The sequence below is a fragment of the Lonchura striata genome, chromosome 4 (genome assembly GCF_046129695.1).
Source record: "Lonchura striata isolate bLonStr1 chromosome 4, bLonStr1.mat, whole genome shotgun sequence".
Taxonomy (NCBI): Eukaryota; Metazoa; Chordata; class Aves; order Passeriformes; family Estrildidae; genus Lonchura; species Lonchura striata.
In genome coordinates this window covers 38,185,548-38,207,076 of record NC_134606.1, presented here as the reverse complement: position 1 = coordinate 38,207,076, position 21,529 = coordinate 38,185,548, and the positions used below count along the sequence as shown (strand labels likewise).

The 21,529-nt window shown below is 35.7% G+C and overlaps 1 protein-coding gene across 1 annotated transcript in view; it reads right to left on the bottom strand.

The window, feature by feature from the left end:
* Positions 1–21,529, bottom strand: part of SPOCK3 (SPARC (osteonectin), cwcv and kazal like domains proteoglycan 3) — a 160,620-nt gene that overhangs the window by 27,182 nt on the left and 111,909 nt on the right. Inside the window, exon 6 of the mRNA XM_021555661.2 lies at positions 19,347–19,461. Coding sequence (XP_021411336.1) covers positions 19,347–19,461 — 115 coding nt within the window. The remainder of the gene's footprint in view (positions 1–19,346; positions 19,462–21,529) is intronic.

Sequence of the window (21,529 nt, the reverse complement as noted above, 5' to 3'; positions counted from 1 at the left end):
ACATCACAGTGATACCTGAATTTCAATGGTCACACAGGAGTTCCTCATTTCTTCAACAATGTTCACCGTTAAATCAACATGGCACGACAGAGTCCTGCCAGATTATTCTATTCTATAGGGCCAGTTGTATCACTCAGCTATTTAGGTAGTTTTAAAAGATACAGGCCCTGACAGCCACCCTGTGAATTCACTGTGGTCGAACCCCATGTTTTATTACTACTGCACTGAGCTCAGAAAGTTGTTGGTTTCCTGTCTGCATGGCTCATTGCCTCACTTTCAAGCTGTTGACACTGCTCCTCAATGGCTTTCAGACAAGAGCAATTTCACATTTACCAAGGTGAAGCTGAGGCACAGCAAATGTGGGCAGAGATTGCTGGAGTCAACAGCAAGCAGAACTACCTTGCAGTGTAACAGGTCCAAGTTTAAGAGTTTCTCCATGGCTCTTATTTAATTAAACAAACAGAAACCCCGGTTCCATTTAGTGGGAATTTTGTCACTGATTTCAGTACCAGTTTTGCATTCAACAAAGATAAAAAACCATTATCACTACTGCATAAAACCTCAAAAATTCCTCCTGGATTTACAGTTGTAATTTGAAGGCTATAGGTTTGGGTACCTGAACAGACATGGGATCTTATTTACTTGCTGCTGTCTGCATATATTAATTGATTAATTGAAAGGACATCATCAATACATTTCAACTTTAAGAACCAACACTGCTATTATTTCTTAATATGCAATCAATTTACAGAGAAAAACCACTATTTTATTTTCATTTTATACTGAACTCCTGTTTTAGGAAAAAAAACAGTTTCTGAAGTTTCTAGGGCTGCTCACAGATTAGTCAGAGTTGGTAAATATGATGAAAAATAAACATAATCTTGTAACATCTAAAAGAACATAATCCTATAACATACTGTACATGGCAGAAAGTGTCATTTTTATAATTTACAGACACACCTGAAAGTCTAATAGGACTGGATGTACTGCATAATTTTAAAAGGTCATTAAATGTAGAGAATAATTATATTGTGTGGCTGATACTGTTCAATATCTTTGTCAGTGACACGAACAGTGGAATCAAGTGCACCTTCAGCAAGTTTGCTGACAACACCAGGCAGTGAGCTGCAGTCAAGATGCTGGAGGGAAGGGATGGCAGCCACAGGGACCTTGACACACCTGACAGGCAGGCCCACCCAAACCTCAGGAAGTTCCACAAGGCCACCCAAGTGCAAGGTCTTGTGTCACAGCAGTCCCAGGCACACCAACAAGCTGAGCAGAGAAGGGACTTAGAGGAGGGCTGCAGAGAAGGAATTCAGAGGTGGTTGATGAAAAACTTAGCATGAGCCATCAGTGTGCAGTCTCAGCCCAGAAAGCCAAGGGAATCCTGGGCTTCACTAGAAGGAGCATGGCCAGCAACTTGAAGATTTTTCTCCCTCTCTACTCTGATTTTGTGAGATCTCACCTGACTATCACATCCAGCCCCAGGGTCCCAACATGAGAAGGACATGGAGCTATTGGAGCAGGTCTAGACAAGGGCCACAAGGTCAAAACAAGGACTGGAGCAGCTCTCCTATGATGATGGCTGAAAAAGTTGGGGCTGTCCAGCCCCTGGAGAAGAGATGGTTGTATGGAGACCTCATAGGAACCTTCCAGTACTCAAGAGAGCTTACAGGGAAACTTTTCATGAGGACCTGTAGTAATGGGAGAACAAGTAATCGGCAAAACTAAAAGAGGGGAAATTTAGGTTAGACATTAGGAATAAATTATTTTCTGTGAGGGTGATGAGATACTGGAACTGGTTGCCCTGGGAAGTTGTGGATGCTCCAGCCCTGAAGGGTTCAAGGCCAAGTTTGATAAGGCCTTGAGCATCCTGCTCTCTTGTAGCCTCCTTCAGATACTGGAAGGCTGCTATAAGCTCTCCCTAGAACCTTCACTTCTCCAGGCTGAACCACTGCAGGTCTCAGCCCTTCAGAACATTTCTGTGGCCCTCCTCTGGACTGACTCCAGCAGGTCCATGTCCTTTTTATGCTGGGGGTCCCAGAGCTGATGGCCTGACTAAATAAATTTTTGCAGTACATGATGCAGTATGGTCGCCAGTTGTCACTATGGTAATGTAGTTTAGTGTTCCATATAAAAAAACTTCAGTACAACTCCAACTAGTATTTTGAAATCAGGCAGTAACTTGAGCGGGGGAAAAAATTTCTGAAAAAAAAAAAATTACATTGAACCTTAATGTTTCCAAGTTGATAGGGGAAGTTACAATAACAACAGACTTCCCACCAAACCTAAAGGTTTGCAATTTAAAATGGTATCAAAAATGTTGTTTAAGCCTTAGAACACAGAAATAAACCAAAAACTCATTAAAGCTTCAAACTCCAAAAAACTGACTTATTTATTCAGGCTGAGAAGAACAAAATATATAAAATCATAGAAAATAATTTGGTTTTATTATCTTCCAGATACTAGAAATTAGATTTGTGAATTTTGCTATTTGTGCCTCAAGGTATGTTATACTACATTTGGAATAAATCTATTAAACAAGCAAGTGGGCAGATTCCTAAACAGAATCATAACTTAGGAAAACAATTCCTACTCACTTAGAATAGTATTTCACTTGGAAGGGACCTACAATAGTCCAGCTGCCCGACCAGTTCAGGGCTAACCATAATCTAACACGTTATTAAAGGCATTGTCCAAAATGCCTCTTAAACACCAACAGGATCATCGACCACCTCTCTGGGAAGGTTGTCCCAGTGTTTGAGCACCTTCCCAGTAACAAAATGCTTTCAAATGCTTCCAAAATGCTGACCTTCCTGTGGCACAGCTCTGAAACCTTCCCATGTGTCCTTTCACCCAACTCCAGGGAGAAGAGCTCAGCACCTCCCTTTCCACTTCCTCAGGGAGCTGTAGAGACCACTGAAGTCATCCTTCAGCATCCTTCTCTCCAAACTTGACAAGCCCCAAATTCTCATCCTCTCCTCACAGCATATTGTTTCTATCCCTGTCACCAGCTTTGTTTCCCTCCTCTGGAGGCATCCAAGGACCATCACTTCCTTGTTGACATGTGGAGCCCAGAACTGCAGGCACCGCTCAGGGTGAGGCCCCCAAGGCTGAATGCCATGGGTCAGTCACCTCTGTTGTCTGTGCTGTGCTTGATGTATCCCAGGATGGGGTTTTGCCCTCTGGGTTCCAGGGCACACCCTGCTGACCCACGCTGAGCTTCTGCTGACCAGCACCCCCAAATCCCTCTTGTTGTCCTGCCAGTTCCCTCCCTATTAGACTTGTACCCAGCATTACTCAGTAATACTGTTTATTTCAATAGGAGTCAGCATGAGGGAGCTGTGACCAAATAGTATCAATGTACAACACCCTGAACTGAACTCAAAACCACTCCTGCTACCACCATGACATTCCTGTGTAAAATATCTGATGTAAACAAATAGTTGACCAAATAAATTAAATGAGTACTGAATGTCTAGTGACTGCCTAAAGTCCAAAAATTCACGAGTGTTAGGTAAGTCTCTTAGAAGAAATCAATAAACAAGAAAACAGAAAGCATGACATTTTCAACACACTGATATTGATCACCTGTGAAGAAGATGCAGGCAACAGCTCCTCTGATTATTCAGTCACTCAATAGTGATGACAATTAGAAGAAACTTCCTGAGGATACAGGCAGTAGTAATGGCCCACAGGGGAGCAATTCACACAAACTCTCCAAAATCCCCCTGAAAGGTAGTCAACTAGGTATATTAGGTATCTAGATTTTATTTGTTTCTCGTTTACTACACAGGCACACACAAAATAGGTCAGCTCTTCAGCAGAAGACAGGAACATACATATATGGCTGAATATAAACATAAAATAATAGTGAGTTTTTCTCCCCTCTTCTATCTAGACAAGGTAGCCAAGCACCTGCCTTGTGGGCACAAGACTATGCTCCTTAGCCAAAGACGTAACTAAAAAATCATCATATCTTTGCTATTCGCATTTTCTTCTGTCACCTTTTCCCCTTTTCTAGGCTGTTTCTTTCTTTAGTTCCTCACCTTTTGAAGTGTCAAGACCTAATGAACAACACATTGTTTGTATTACATTGTACACCACATAATCAAGGTGTTCCATTTAGTCATTTTGGTGTTGAAAATTTTCCTGTGAAATGAACTATTTGCTTCTCAGCACATATTTCTGTAACCAAATACCTATTATCATTATCACACTGTTACTGATTTTTTTTTCTGGAGAAAATAGTAGATATTTATTTTAAAAAAATAAAACAATGAAAACCTTTTTTTTTTTTTAGAAAGGTAAGATGCTGAACATTTTAATCTAAATTAATTGATTGATACTTACCCAATTGCTATAAAGAAATGCAAATATATGTAATTTTTGAGTCCACATACAAACCTTTTCGTTTATAGCATTGAAAGAAGTAAAGAAATTGTCTTCAGGAAAATGTCCATTTTTTATATGGCCTGATATTGCACAGATAAAGTAAATTCAATTTGAAAAAATAAAATAACACAGGCTAACAATGAGACACTGATAGCAAAAAATAAGATCTCTGTAAAGACTGGAATAGGCAGAGGTACTTTGTTTTCACAGTTACTGTTTGGCGTCCATTCCAAAAGAAATTCCTCATCACCCAAAAAAACCCACAAATAAGCATTTATAATGCTTGATAAGGATTGTATATTCCATTTTGATTTATGCAGCAGAATTACCCAACGTCCACATGATACACTGGGAACAAATTGCTCAATCACACAGGAACAGAGTTCCTGCATTTCAACTTTTTAGAATGCTGTTCTTTATCTTCCCTACAACTCTGGAAATCAAAAGGAAACTCAGATTATAACAGAACAAGAGCAGAAGCTCTGACCAGACCATTTCATGTGCAGCTCTCCCAGAAGAGTGTTCCACACAAGTTTCAAGTCATTAAGCTGCAAGCCTCCAGGACACACCAGATCACAGCATGTGCAGTATGGGCAGTCTGCACATATGGACTGCTTGTTTGCCTGGTGCTTAACAAATGCATGCCAACACCATCAATCTCTCTGCAAATGACTTCTTAATGGATATATGCATTTCTATTTCCATTATGGAGATCCTTAAACTGCAATAGAGTCATTCTTCCAGTCTGAAGAGATCTTGTTTGTAGAATGAAGTAGAGCAATAGGAAAAAAAGGAATAGTAGATTGTGCAATTATTCTATGACGTCTGTGGTAATGAAATTCAGTACAATTTTATGTTTATGCTGTGTATAGTTAGCTTGTTTCTACATATAAATATATATAGCTAAGAATTTAAAAATTACTTCCAAGGCTCCTTGTGTCCTTTGTCCATATGTCAAGAATAAATAATTACCCATTAGAATGCTTATTTCAGATAAGCATTCTATGAATGAATGTATGAATTGAACGTTACATCACTGTGACTGAAGAAGATGGAAAGCAAAGGCTGTTTTGCAGGCTTTATGATTTGCAAACAGTTTTTATGAGTTCATGTACTGTAAAATATGTTAGGTTTCCAGACTACTACTACTACTTTTAGTCATAGTTTTCAGTGTATTTTGTACATGATTATGTTACCTTACAAAAAAACCCACTTGGTTCCACAGGATAGTTTCAATGGTCTAGGTGCTTAATTTATAGAAAGTTAGCATATAAATCTAGAATCACTGTAAACTGCACAAGGTTATCTAGGAAATTTATGGGTTTCCATCATCACTTTAAAATGGCAAAGAATTTTTTGTGATAAATATATTTTGAGCTATAAATCCCATTTTCTTGACTATATTTCATGCTATATGTTAAGCTACACATTTCTCAACTTGCTCCTCAAATGCATGCGATCAGACTGCATTTCTTTATATTTGGCTAAAAAAGAAAAACATGCATTTGCACACAGAAGCAAATGTAGTATCCCTTAATAAAAATTGTTTCACTAGTTGCCACTGAATGTGACAAAATCACTCATGAGGTTCTATTATGACAGACAATTTTGGTTAGCTAATTATAATGTGGACCTTTACATTTTACATTTTGTGCATAAAAAGAATTTCATATGATGAAATGTTGAAAGCGCTGGGACCATTTTTGCTGGAGAAGAATACAATGGGATCTTATAAATGTCAATAAATACCTGGAGGGTGGACATAAAAACAGAAGCAGGCTTTTTTCAGTAGTTCTCTGTGATGAGGTAAGAAGCAATTGGCACAAAGTGAAACAGGTGGTTTCTGCTGAACATGAGGAAAGAGTTGTTTGCTGTAAGAGTGATGGAGTTTTCCAGAGAGGTTGCAGAGACTCCATCCTCAGAGACATTTTAAAGTTGGCTGAATACGGTCTTGAGCAACCTCTTCTAGGTGGCTCTGCTTGAGCAGGGGGTTGGAGCAAGAGCATCTCCAGAAGTCACTTTCAAACTGAACCATTCTGCTAGTCTGTGACTCTGTAATACTGGTGTGTAGCCTAGTAAAAGTTTGATAGCAGAAGAATTTTACTGATAATTTCAAACATGTCAAAAAAAACACTTCAAGTGATGGTAAAATTTAATTCTTCATTGACTGGATCTTTATGCAGATTCTCTGTGCCAGTTGCACAGATTATTTTGGGAAAAAAATTCTATTCCTTTCTTGCTCCTTTTACACTAAGCAAACTTTTCCATCTCCACACCCACCCCCAAGCTTATTTCTGTATTTGTTTTGGGTTTTGAGAAGAAAAATAGAGAAAATCAAAAGCCTGACCCTTTTGTCACATCAAAGTCTGATCTTACAAAACAACTAATTTTAAATCTCTCCCAATACATTGGAGGAATTCAGAAATAAGATTTAAAAGTAAAAAGGAAAAATCTTTATGACACTGCATATGCAAAAAACTGAATTAATTTCAAATAAACTAAAATAGCAAATGAAATTATTTAAGACAAATGAGTAACTAACTGCTTATCCTTCACTCTAACTCTCCTACCCTAACTGATAAGGACCAATATCTTAGACTTATCACTTGCAGACTGAAGCGTTACATGGTCTATAACACTATGTACCAAGTGGCCTACAGAGAGGGGAAAAAGACAAAGAAAATAGTAATATATATTTTCTCAATGTAAGAAAACTAGGATGTTCTCCAGAAAGGGAATATACTTCAGCTAGAAAGCTGAATTAATGCATTACTCTGTACTGAGTGCTACATTCCTGCCACTGGTGAGAATCTCTTTCAACAAGCTTAAGAAATCATTTCCCTGACATCATTTACTGACATCAATGAACTTCTATCAGCTTCCCATGCAATGCAGAAAAAACATCCTGACAGACTGGCATCTTACAGGATGAGATTCATGTTGCCCACAAATGAACACTACAGAGGTGCAGGCTGCTAATCCTTACAGTCAGTGAGAGCTCTCACTATTAATTAAAAGACCATCTGGATGAACTGTGGACATGGGAAATCAGTGCTTGTATTACAAAATCTACCTTTAACCCTGGTGAATGAAACTCTAGAGACATCAAGAAATAAACACACATATACAATAACCTTGTGATTAACTGCATTGATCTCATCTCTAGCTTTATTTTCTTAAGCAGTAAATTGTCACAGATGCTCCTCTCTGATATCTGTCTGGATCCTTTAGCTTTGACACACTATACTGTTGGCTATTGTCAGCTTTTCACTCAGAAAAAATACTTTTAAGCTATCAATCAGTAATCTTTAAAGCTGGTGGACAATTCTTCTAAATTACTCCTATTTGTAGTAATTTTCTTTTAAACTTGCTTTCCTACTGCATGTTATGTATCCTGTTTTCTATGAAGTCTATTTATGATCCAATGCTCAATTAAATGGTCAGAAACATCCCAACTGACTTGGATATGCTTGTACAATCTCTTTTTTCTCTTTAGTAGACTTAAACAGGGTGAAACACGTAACCAGAGAATATTACTATTTTCTTTGTTTTTCTGAGCTGCAGCAGTATTTTGTCCATTTTGCTAAAACTATACATTCTTTTTGCATTCCTTTTCTGTAGCTAAACCTTTAGAAAGAAGGTAACTATATAATACCAGCAATTTAGTGGCCTCTATCTTTGACGTATCTTTTAATCCTCTTAAACTGTACATACAGAAATACTACAGAGGTTGATCAGCTTCAACTATTGACCTTAAAAGAAAACTAGAGAAAAAAAAAATCAGATTCCTATACAGGATTCCTATTCCAGAGACATACTTTCTTAAAAACAAACTTTCTTAAAATATTCAGCCACATCTGAATTTGAGACAATCCTGCTAAAGAGACCAAACAGAACAAAACTGTCTTTCCACTTAAACGGACTTTACTACGCTCTTTTTAAATGTTCTGTGCTCTCCTACTGTTCTCAGTATTCTAACAAACCCCTACTAAAAATATGAAAAATAATACAAAAATATTGACAGGAATTACTGAGGGTTAATCAATCCAGGATTTCTTAAGACTTGTACTCTTAGAAATGGTAAAGAGATTTGTTTGGTTTTTTTTCATGCCTCTGTAGTAGTAAAGACATACCTCTGTACTAGTAAATCACAATAAAAAGCCATCTAATTTTAGGGTAGTTATGTTTTAAAGGTGCCACCATGCTAATGAGCCAAAGCTTAACAATTTGATAAAACTGAACAAGTGCTGATGCCTGCATATGAGGTGACTGTAGCACTTGATCTTGCAGTATCAGCAGAACAGATGCCACAGCTAATTTCATGGATCATGGTGCCTTCAGGAAAGAAGTTGGGTTTTTCATTTTCCATGAAGACGTTAATGTTTTATTTAGAGAATTTCTGACTTGTAAAGTGGTATGCATCTGTGATATAAAATAAAGATATCAAGAAAAAATAAAACTAGCATTTTCTATTGTGATGCAGATAAAAAGCAACACAGTTGGATAATTACTATACTTTGAGGCACAAAGGATCGATCTAATAATTTTATTAATACATGTTTTGATAATGCTGATTCATCAAGAATGCAAAATAAGTCTGTATTTACAAATACAAAACCTACCTTCTTGGCAGTAAAAACATTTGAGATGTGAAAATTTTTCACTTGAAATAGATTTAGATCATACTGACACTAGTACATATTCTTCCCGAGTCTCTAAGTAAAGATGTAGTAACCTACATAAAGACTCAAAGCTAGCAGGACTATTTTGCATGCAAAATAAGGATGGGGGTTTTTCAAAATACATCTTTACCTTCTTAAAGACACTCAGAAGCATGTAAAAATTGTCCTACAGAGTTATTGTTAAATAATTTTCTTCTAATACTGTTAATTTTTTTTTCTAACAATACATCCACTGCATCATCATTTCAAATTTTAGAAATTATCACAGCTAGAAGTGAGTGATGTGAATGGGGCCTAGGTGTCATCATACCTTCAATGCACAGATAGACATTTTCAGAGTATCAGTGAATACACACAACCACATTAAAATGTTCAGTAGTGTCTCAAATTTTACCCTAACCAAGAGAACAATGGTTCTCAACTGTGAAAGAATGTTCAGGTATTTATGTAAGAAAAGCAAAATTGAAACAGTAAATATATTCTGTACTTCAGTCTGTATGCTCAGGAGGGGTGAGAAAGATTTTTTAAGAGAAAACTTCTACTTTTATATGTAAGATTGTATATATATACTATTATACTATATATACTACTGAAAGAGGATATTGTGTAACCAAGTAAGGCTATGCTGATTCCAAGTAAATTTTTTTCCTTGTGTAGTAAGCTACTGGAATATTTGCTTAAATTTAGCTCAAGTAGAAACTAGTTACCATGACAGAGATCACCTTCAAAGAATAAATGAGATATAATATTTATGTTAAAAAAAAAATTGAAAGGGCTACCACATCACCAGGGTATTAATGAATTTCTGTCAATTTCAGTGTAGCAGCTGTAGAAATATCAGCAATAGCTGCCAAAGACAGACATTTCAATCCCTGTCTTCTAAAGGCTTTTGATATTTTAAGGAAAATACTAAAATTCTGGCAGCTATTAGAACAGTCACTTCAGAAAAGTGAAACTGCAACTATTTAACAGGGAACACAGATAGCACAGTTGAAGTACTAAAGTAAATAGGATATTGAAGTACTAAAGACTCAATTAATACTATTGAGAAGTGGTTGCCAAAAGGTTATCACGTGTTCTTTAAATACCACTCAGCTTACATGGTACTTGAAGAGGATTTCATGAATCTTACTGATCTACCTTCAGAACAATACTGAACCATCATCAGTCCATTCCTGAGCTTCCTAAGGATCTCAAGCAGATTCACTGTCAATATACTGATATACTTACAGAAAAAATAATTCAGAATTAAGTTGCAATTAGCACCACGTTTTATCTTCAAAAAATATGAAGGAGGAGCAAATTAAGTAATTTAAAGTAATTACATAGTTTATAAAAACACCTGATTTTTGTAGCAGTTATCTTCCACTGTTGAGTAATGAAAGATTTTTAAATACTGCATATTTATGGTATAAAAAAAGTATCATTAAAAAAATATTACCATCACATCTGTAAAGGAGACACAAGCATAAAGGCATCCTTAACTTATTTTTGCATTGTATGAACAGAAAGATAATGCTGATCCAGATACTTAGCATATGATCTGCATCTCTTTGGTTATTTATTCTCAATACAACTGCTGTGACACACTTGTACAGCTTTTAATGTACCATAAGATTGGCAAGGCCCCTTCATTTACATAATCAAGGCAATTATAGCCATTATAATTGAATGCAACACCATTTTAATGGTCTGGACTATATTTAAGCTTCCACTTTATAATACATGGAAGCTGGTTATTGAAGTGCAAAAGAAACCAATGAATGTATCCTAAAAAAGCATGCTCTCATGACTACCTAAAATAGTTTATAATAGAGTTTGTTGTGCTACACAGACTAAACTTTCCAAATAATTTGTATGTTTTGGGGACTCTAGAACTGAATTTGTTCACTAATTGTTTCAAGATCTAAGTTAAAATTAACCTAAAATAAAAACAGCATTATCTACTTTCATCATAACAGCTTGCCTGTCTTAAAATTGCAGGAACACACACAAAACCACAGACTGATACACTGTAGGTAACTTTTTTGCCTCTAAAGGCATATTCACCATTGGGTACCTTGGGGCTTCCCCTCCTACAAAAACACAAGGGGAAAGGAATTTAAAAAATCAATTAAGCTAATCAAAATTTTCATAATAAATAATTTTAAAGAAACCTCCTCCAGAACAACTTTTTCCCAGTAAAAAGTATATGAATACTTTGTAAGAATACAACTAGGAATGACTGATTACTCATCTTGTAAATGAGTCTTTACCTAAAAAAACACCCCAGTGTATAAATGGCCCTAAAAATTGGAACAACCCCAAAGAAATCAAGGATTACAGAAAAAGCAATTCACCCCATGTCTATAAGCTCACATACTTATAGCTAGCTTTGAAATGGAGTTTGGGAGTTCACTCTGAATTGCTCCCAACAGACAGGATGGACAAGGAGTCCCATGCTGTGCCCAGTGCTCAAACATGCACTCGTGTTTTCTAAGCCACAGCTTGCACAGGACATGCACGCCCATGGTGTTGTGTGATAAAAAGTACTCACAAAGTGAGCAGAGATGCAACACTGACATTATTTTAGAAATCAGAAACTGTGTTACACAACTTTTTTTAACACAAGGCCAGATCTGCCAGTACAACACTCACTTGCTGATTACAAGAAACAAGAGGTGCAAATTCTCCAAGTGCAGTCCACCACAGCAGGATAGAACTGCTTTCCACAGCATTGAGACCTTAAGAATTTTCCATTTAAAAGCAAATTTGTGGATGTGACATACATCCTAGGATTTGACAAAACTGTATAGATTTGAGTACCCAAAAGCTTCCAAAAGCAGCCATAAAAAGTGGATTGACTTGGAAATAAACAGGCCAAATTAAGAGCAAAGACAAGGTGCTTATAGAGGAGATTGATATTGCAAAGGTGCTTGGAACTGTGAACAAAGAGCCGTTTCCAGCGATGGGTATGTAATATTCCCATCTTCCCTTTAGTATCATAGCTCTTTGCAATATTGACAACAAGCACTCAGTTAACAATCCTTTCTCAGTATTACACTTCATCCTGGAAACAATAGAATGTTCTTCTTCAAAGAATTCTCAAGTATGTTCTGCAGTGTTATGGGGATTATTTTTCATAAACACAGTGTATACACTCTAGCCTTTTTTACAGTATTATTATGGAATGAGCAACCTTCCCTTAATCCTTCACTTCTTCCTTGTAACAGTCAGGCTCAAACAAATTTTAATTCGTTCTACAATTATGACTTAATTGCAGAGAATATAAAAAATATGGATGACTGCTCAAGCACATTCTGCCTTTTCACTATTTTTTACATTATCATCTCCACTCTGGTCTGAATTAATGGTATTCTTTTACCAGAATGCCTCTGCCTCATTACTCTATCTGCATTTGTGATATCACTTCTTTTCTGCACAACACATACTTCTACCGCTTGTTCTCAAATATTCTAATCCCTGTAAGAATAGAAAGAAAAAGCAAAAAAATTTTAGCCAAAGGTCATCTACCGGTATAGTAACCAATTCTAATTATCTTTTTCAAACTATAAAGGTGTTTTAAACAAAGTGAACGCACACTATTCCATGCAGGAGAAGTTTGAAATTACAGGAGAAACAGGCATCTGGAGCAAAACTGAGTCACTTCCAGAGCCCAACAACAGCTTACACAGCTGCACCTCCATTTCTCCAGTCCTTCAAACACAGCCACAGGCCCCTCAGCATTTCCACATCACACATGGACAATACCTGGCAAGCAGCCTCTAAGACTCCTCTCCAGCCTTTCCCAGCTTCCAGAGGAAGGAAGCCTAGGTATGTGGGTGTGCTCTGGTTAAGCCCAGGCTAGTTGACAAAGGAACCATGGATGGTGGGGACACAGGTCAGACCACTCTCATCCCAAACACATTCTCTGTCATTCTACACCACATTAGATTGCTACTAATCACACTAAATTAGATTACTACTAATTATGATGGACAAGTCTCCTTTTAGGAAGTCTTAGTATGGAGTTTGATTAATGAAAATAAGATAATGCTGACAATTTTACTTGGCTCATTGTCATTTAGAAAAAGAAGCTAGTTTAAAAATTTAAAAGAATTATGAAAAAAATATATCTTAGTATCAAAGAAACAACCAATAAAATTAGCTCCACTATGTTTCTGTTATTACACAAACACAGTAATGAAACTTAAATAAATGCCTTTTACAAATACAGTAACATAGTATTTTTGCGCTAGCAAATTCCCTATCATACATATGGAAATATTTTACAAATATAAATGAATTGTTGCAAAGATTATTAGTCTGCTATCTCAGAAATAACCTACCATTTATAATATAAATTATATATTTACTTGATATAAAATATCAAGTAAAGCTCTAAAATCTGATAAAAAAGTAGTACTTCTTATTAAAGATCAAGTAAAAAGTGGTCCCTCACTCACCTTATATATAACAGAGAAAAAAAAAGAATATTCCTAATTAATTAGACTGACAAAATATCAAAGCATAAAAATCCACAATGCATCAATTTTCACTTTATCTTCAAATAGCTTCAAATTATACCTTAGGTATACTTACAGCTCACCATTACTGTAAATGTGCGTAACAAAGTAAAAAAGGTGAAAAACAGTAGCTTGAATGCTTGGACAAATACAGGTTTAAGATGAATAGCATTAAGATTGAAAGTAAAAACTATGTATTCTAGTAAAAGATGCAATAGAAGAAAAATGAACATTTACTTTTAAGTCAATACCCTCTGAAGTACTACAATGTATATACAATAATACATTTTAGTTTCATAGCACCTTTAAAAATCAAAAGGTTTCAGAAACAATAATAAAATAGTGTTCAGAAACATCAGTAGAGTAAGAAAGCTTACCTATGGATAATGTATTTTCCTCTAACAAGGAAACTGAGTCACAATGTTATAGCTGATTTACATTTAAATCAATAGCATGATTCATGCTGATGCCAGCAGTAAAGGCAACAGTAGAAATATTAGCCCGGATTCAATTTTTGTTGCAAGCCCACAATGAAACCAACCTCAAGCAGTGTATATCAGTACAAATAAGACAAACTCCTGGGTTTGAGTGCTTCCACTGATACCACTCATCATTATGCTCTGGCATTTCAGGCTTCATCTAAAGACTATATTAAGAAAGATTAGCAAAATTTATGTAAATTAATGAAATTAATGAAAACTAAGCAACTAAAAAAGCATAGAGGATTTATTTCATTATTGCATTTTATAGAACTGTAGTAGGAATTACATTTAAAAAACTTACTCAATATAAATATATGGCTAAGAAAAACAGTAAACTAGAAAGCTGACAATTACCCAGTGCAAATTTAACTCACATATAATGAATGTTGCTACCACCTATACTCCCAGACTACCAAGACCACCTCCTTCCATTTATTGTGCATATTCCTCTGAGAGAGAATATTAACTGAGCGCAGCTTGCCCGTGATGAGAACCAGCTTTTCCCTTAGTGTTTCTTTTTATAGGCTGGTCACTTTATTTTCTGTAACAAGCATGACAGTGTGAAATTAAATGTTACAATTAGATCTTTTAAAAAAATTTTAAAACATACTACCATGTTTGTAAATAAAGGTCAAACAGCAATATAACATGTCACTGATAATATAAGATCTAATTGGCCTAGTACATGTTGGTTTGAACACGGAATTTTATTCTATTGATGTCCTGTAGTTACCTGTTCAAAAGAGAAATAGGGGATTACAAAACAGCAGTATCTGTCATTGAAAGGCAGAAATACAAAGCAGAGATTAAGGAGTTAACACAAGTGGTGATTTCAGCCCTCAATCTCTTTATTTGTGAAGTCTGGAAACCAGTCAGTGTTCTCTTTGAATGTAAACAAAACAAAAGCTCTTTTTTGGCATCTATACCTGTACTATATGAAGAGTAGTAGAGGTCATGTATCGAAAAGATGATGCTATGCAAATTAAATCAGAGGATTTGGTAGAGTGTTGCTTGGTTGTTTGTCCCTCTATTTGTTTTTGAAGCACTGATGCACACAGAACAAACCAGTATCCACAGTGTCTTTAATCCTACTGTTCTTTATCCCCATCTCTACAAAGCAATTAACAATTTGGCAGTATTCAGCATAAAACAGGATGCAGCTGAGAGAGCAGTCATATTCTGTGATTAAAGTCTTTTAGACATGCTAACTGAAAGTACTTTGAGCATGAAAGGTTGCCTTTTCAGCTCCTTCTGGCAAAAGCTTAGAGTCAAAGAGTATGACATTTGTAAGAGCTTCCTTGTTACCTACATAGTCCTCCTCAGATGCTGAAAGAAAGAGAAACCCTTTTTTTTTTCCATGAATATAAGCCTAAATCTCTTATTTCAGTGAAAATAACACATGAGCACAGGATTTATTAGAGATTAACTCAAAAATTATTGAGACTGAATTCTTCTACTTCAATAGCTAATAAAAATGCATATTCAGTATTTTATCAACAATAATACAGCTTTTGTCATTTAAACTGCAGGGCCTTGAATTGGCTGAATCTTGACCCTAGGTCAGGGCAGAAACACAGACTTATTTCTATGACGAAGGTATCCAAAGACATAATTGAGAAGGATGCTGTACTCCACATCAGCCAAATCTTTGAAATAGACTTTTTGGGAGACCAGGATCCTGGGCATGTCACAGCACACATTTGTCAGAACATTAGTGCAGCTTGACAGGGAAATAAAACCAAGAACTCTGTCAAGATTTTTAATTTTAAGAATAATTAAACTTTCCCAATGTATGTACTCCAGAGAAGAGCAAATTTGAGACAACTGACAATGAATGGATGGTTTTCTTAGATACCTTTGAAGGTCTTTAATCATAGCTAACAGCTGTCAGCCATACACTCACCTGCTGACAAAATTTCTGCAGAAATGTCTGTGGTCTTCATTGACCACACTTTAAATCATGTGTATTTTTTCTTACCCATCAGACTGAAGAGCAGGACAAGCAAGGGACAGGGCTCACTACATTTCAGAGCAAAAGACCATGACTACTATTTGAAAGAAAAAAATTGTGCCCAGACACTGCCCAGGGGCCAAAAGACTCCTCGGTTTTGTAAAAATCTGCAGTCCATAGAATCCTTCTGAGCTTCTGGTTCCACATAACCAGTGAAAAAAAGCCTCAGATGTGCTTAGGAAAATAAACATCTGCAGATTCTGACTCAATGAAATCCATTCATTCAAAGCTGTACAACTCAGTATGAGCTGGGTACCCCAAATCCTGGCACATACTTGACAAGGAGATTGGGGCAAAAGCAGGGCATGAGGCAATGGCTATGCTTGGAAAACAAGATGCTTCCTCACATGCTTCTTTAACACTTCTGCCACAAGTGGTAGCTCTTCCCATCCATTCTGCTTTCCCTTCTTTTCTCATTGTGCTTCTACACAACTTCCAAAGCCCTCCCTCTGTTCTGTACTCCCCATATTCATTTACTTCTAACTTTGTGCTCCCCTAATACTGCCTCTAATGCTCTGCAGATGTCCCTCTCTCATTTATAACCCTAAGTTTTTCTTTTCTGTCTCTTTTTAAAAATTACTGGGGCACCTATTATAGCTTATATGATATCCATTGCTTTATCGAAATTACAATAAAAAAAAAAGATGGCAAAGATTTTTATTTTATTGTGGTTTTTTTTTTTGTTGTGGAGTTTGTTTTTTTTTTTTGCTTGTAACTTTTGTTTTTCTTAACAACTTACACATCTAGATACAAAGCAAGTTCTTAGTCCTTTTATTTATGGATTTAACATAAGAGACCCTGAACATCAACTGGGTTCATGTTTCTAAATGTATCATTAAAATGAGACAACCTTCATAAAAGCCTGGACCCCCTAACCTGCCTCATGTATTCATCAGAAATAAGGATTAGATAAACTTCATAGTTTAATTCCAACTAAAAGGACCCTATGATTTCATTATTAAATTAATATACATTTTTAGAAGAAAATCTGATTTTCTGAATAGTGATTTAATTTTGCTTCCCAAAGGAGTACAGGGATCCACACCAAGATTATTTCAGGAAAGTTCATAGGCATAGTATGCTCTCTAGATATATCAGCAATTTCAATCTGAAAAGATGAACAAAAAATCAGCAATTTTAATCTGAAAAGATGAACAATTGTCCCAAACAGCCTAGGTAGGGGATGTATTTTAGGAAACCTTTAGTTAACTTACCCCTGAAAAAGGAACAGCAACCTTACTTTGCCTGTTTGGCTTCATCAAATTTGTAAGCAAATGACATATGCGTAACATCTTAGAACCATGGAAACATAGCAACATTTAGTTTGGAAAGTATCTCCAAGATCATCAAGTCCAACCACAACAACACTTTACAGAGCTCCATTTAAAGACAAAGACTGTACTCTTACAACTTTTGTTCTAAGAACTTCTGCTGTAAAAAATTTTGTATTCTGTCACAATAAAAGCTGAAATTTTACTAATGATGCTCAGCTCATTTTTGTGTTTCTCACGTTTCCTGTCTTTTGGTATTGTAAAGAAAATGTATTAACAAATTTCAGCATTGCAACAAAATATAGCACTTGGAAAAGCCCCGTGTTTTGCTTGCTCTGACAATCTGTCAGGACAGGATTAGTTTTAATTCCTATACCCATGAGACCTTTATTCCTTTTCTTTTACATTACTAGGCACAAGTAATCTTAATTCCCTGGCAACTTAAATCATCAAGAAGAGTTCATTCCTAATTGTAAAAAAATTCCAATTTTTGAAGCAAAAAGATTTGTCTCTGGATGCTTGAAAGAATACACACAAAAGGTAACTGCATTAGGTGAAACAGCTTCCAGCAGAGAGAATACTCATCTCATTTTGGTAAAAACTAAGGGCAATAATAGCATTTTAAAAGACTAACACTGGAGAATGGTAAGCCTGCTATTCACAGAAATGCTTTTCGCCTCATTATCTTAATTTCACTTCATGCCCACTGTTAAGCAAATATTCCTGTATCCATCCTGGAGATACAGAAATTATTGCTAGAGGATACTGCAACCACATTAAGGTTACACTCACTGTATATCTTATCAAAAGGGCCACATTAGCCACAACGCCAGGTCTTCCAGCACATTTCCTTTTGTTTAACAATGTGAGAAGATTACATATTTATTTGTTTTCAAGATACTACACAAAATTGTAAATTAATGCTTTAAAAAACATCAAGACTATAATTTTGCAGAGGGGTTCCAGTACAAGGAGCATTTAATTACATATATTCAATTAATATTTAATTACACAATCAATTATATTGCCAAAGACGAGAAAAGGGACCTAAAGAAGTGTTTCAGAGCGTCTTTTTAATTGACTTGTATGCCTGCACACAGTTTAATCATTATAGTGGTCATCTTCATTCATTGTAAAAACTACAGGAAAAAACCCATCATCCATAAATTTTAATTTTTCTGTCTTTTGAATGTATTTTTTTCATCAAAATGTTACTATATAGACAGAACAAAAAGATGCATCCAACAGAGATCAGTCTAAAGAAATTTTTAAAATGAAGACTTCCAATCATGCTTTTCTTGACAGATTCAGGTCCATGATAGTCTAAAACCTTATGGCCGCTTGCTATTCAGAAGCACCAAAGATGGTATCATGTTTTGTTTAACAAACACCTTCCATAATCACCTGGGAGCCACTAAAATATGCTTAGCCACCATTTTCTCTCTCCAGTTTGTTCTAGCTGCACCTAAAATGCCTAAGAATCTTTGCAAAGCAACTTCATTTTCTAGCAGCATAATCTCATTCATGGTCCAAAAGGAAGCTGATTTACTCCTATCAAGCACTTTTCAAATGAACTCAGATAATACAGCCATTACTAACAGTTCTACAGCTCAACTGCTTGCTCCTATGACCAGCAACAAGCACTTCTAAGTTTCCTTCTTTCTACCATACTTTGTTTTCTTGAATATTCAACTGACAACACTGAGGAGCAGGGAATTAATTTTTGGCCTTAGAAGCATCTCAAGGAGTATTAAATAGCAAATGAAAAAAAGAAAAAGAAGAACAGCAGTAAGTCATACTACAATAGCATATTTGAAAAATCCATGGTGTTTTACTATAGGTACAATTTGAAAACCCTTGGCAAAGAAACAACCTTGAACAAAAGCTGGTTTTATTCAAGAATAATGAGTGTTTCTGATAACTGTAATATTCTGTGTGCAAAATCTTCCCTCCTTCTGGAAATGAGTATTAAAAATATTACACGAATTACCATCACTCACCTCTCCTGTCATTTCTGCCTGCATTTGTGGATTTGTCAGAAGGGCAAGGGCAACGTCCTTCACATTTCACTGAAATTTGTTTTCCTGAGACACAGGCTTGATAGTCTAATTTGCACTGTAAGGAGACAGAATGACTATCATTAACATAAACATATCTTATTAGAAAAATTATACTTCTAAGAAATTTGAAGCAATCTCTCATGAAAGTCTCCTGCAATATATGCTACTTTTGTAACAAAAATTAGATTCAAGAAAGGTACAAAGTTTTTGGTTCATAGCCTGGCTACATTTTCAGACTCTAGTCAAGCATGAAGGCACTTGGGGCATAAGACAGATTTGAATATCCATGCTAAATGGAAGCAGGCTGCATTGGTTTTTATCTGTATTCAATGAGCAAATAAACACAGCAATAACATTCATTATTTATAGGAGCAATAAACAATCAATTTTTATAGAATTTATTACTAATTTTCTATCTTTAAGATGACAGTATCATGGTAAAAAGCATTAATGAATAAAATGAAAAGCTGTGCCTAATGTAATTCTGCACAGTGACTATCTTTTCTGATACAGAAACAGATTAATTTGTGAGGTTCCGATCTGTGTGCTTACAGCTCAAACCCAGAAACCACATAAAAGCTAACTATATCTGAGAAACAAAATTTTTGTCTCAAGCACATAAAAATAACGTAGTTAAAAAACACATACAAAGAAAATAGTATCATTGTAAACATTATCACTCTTACTTTTTCTTGCAATAAAACAGTTCTTTGCATAGAGATTTTTCTTCAGGATGTTTTGCCAATGTATTATTAGGAAAAACATAAACAAGAAACAAAGATGGGGGAAGCATCTACAAAGAACTTTTTCCCAAAGCAAAAGAAGAAAGATTGTTATGGAGAACACTTTATCCTTGAACAAAAGATGCCAGATGTCTCATTAAATAGGTAAAGGACACAGAAGCATATGAGTCAGAAAAGCAATTCGAGTAACAAATAAAAATACAAAGCGTTTTCTGTGCATCACAACACTTCAGAACAATCTCACCAGAATTTTTTATCTTTTATTCCCTGACTCATATTTTGTTGGGGTACACGACTTCACTGTAATGCAGTTCCATTATTTGATTCTTAGGATTTCCAGAGAATGCAAAAGTCAAAGTTTCTTTCTCTCTCTTCAAAATATGTAAAGGGTGGGAGCACTGTAGCTATGAAAGAATCAAGGAGCCTCCTGAAAGACTGCTAGTTTCCATTAGTATGTAGATGTAAGCACTGTGAATTTACATAACTTTATCAACTTTTTAAGCAGTCAAGACTTTTGATCTTGTCACACTCTCATGCAGTTCTATATCTTGCATAGCCTGAAGTGCATCACTGTATTAAAACAGTACATTTTGGCACCATTGCCAGTACTGAAAAGACAGAAATAATTACCTCAGATTTTGTGTACGTCAATTAAGTCATTATTGTACCTCAGTTCTGAATGTGTCAGCTTTTGCCAAAAATGCATGGTTAAAGGAATATTACACTAACAGGACCTTTTAAATCTCCCAAAAAACCAACATAACTGTTCCAATTTACAGCTATATAGCACTAATATCTCACAAAGGACTAGACAATGGAAGCAAAGCAAACACCTTCCCATGCTGATTTTGAAACAATCGAACTTTTTCTATCTCAATTATCCTGGCTGTACAGGAGAGGGCTTGCATTACTATGATGCCTACCAGCGCTCTCTCCAGAAAGTACATAACCTAATTCACATTTTAATGCTCCAACCAGTATTTGAAGTTTGTGGAATGGGTTATTGCTCAGATTTAATACTAATCTCTGTTAAAATATTTAAGATATGACAGTTTTTATTTTTCAAACTTGGTCGTTTAAGGATTTAAAGCTACAGATAGTTGTGCTTTAGGCTTTGATTACTCCCTTTGGTGAGACTGACACTTAATATTTGACATATAAACACATTCCAGAGAATGTGAGAAACAGAGTATGAAGAGTGAAGAAAAAGAAAATTAATGCTTTTATTTAATTTCTGAAGATTTCTTTAATCCTTTCTTTGAAAGATTATTTTTACAGACTCCTAATTTTGATTCACTTGAATGTTGCTGAAGAGACTAGTAAATACTTCATAGGTGCTTCAGCTAGCATCATGAGTTGCAAGTTTACTCTTTTTTATTT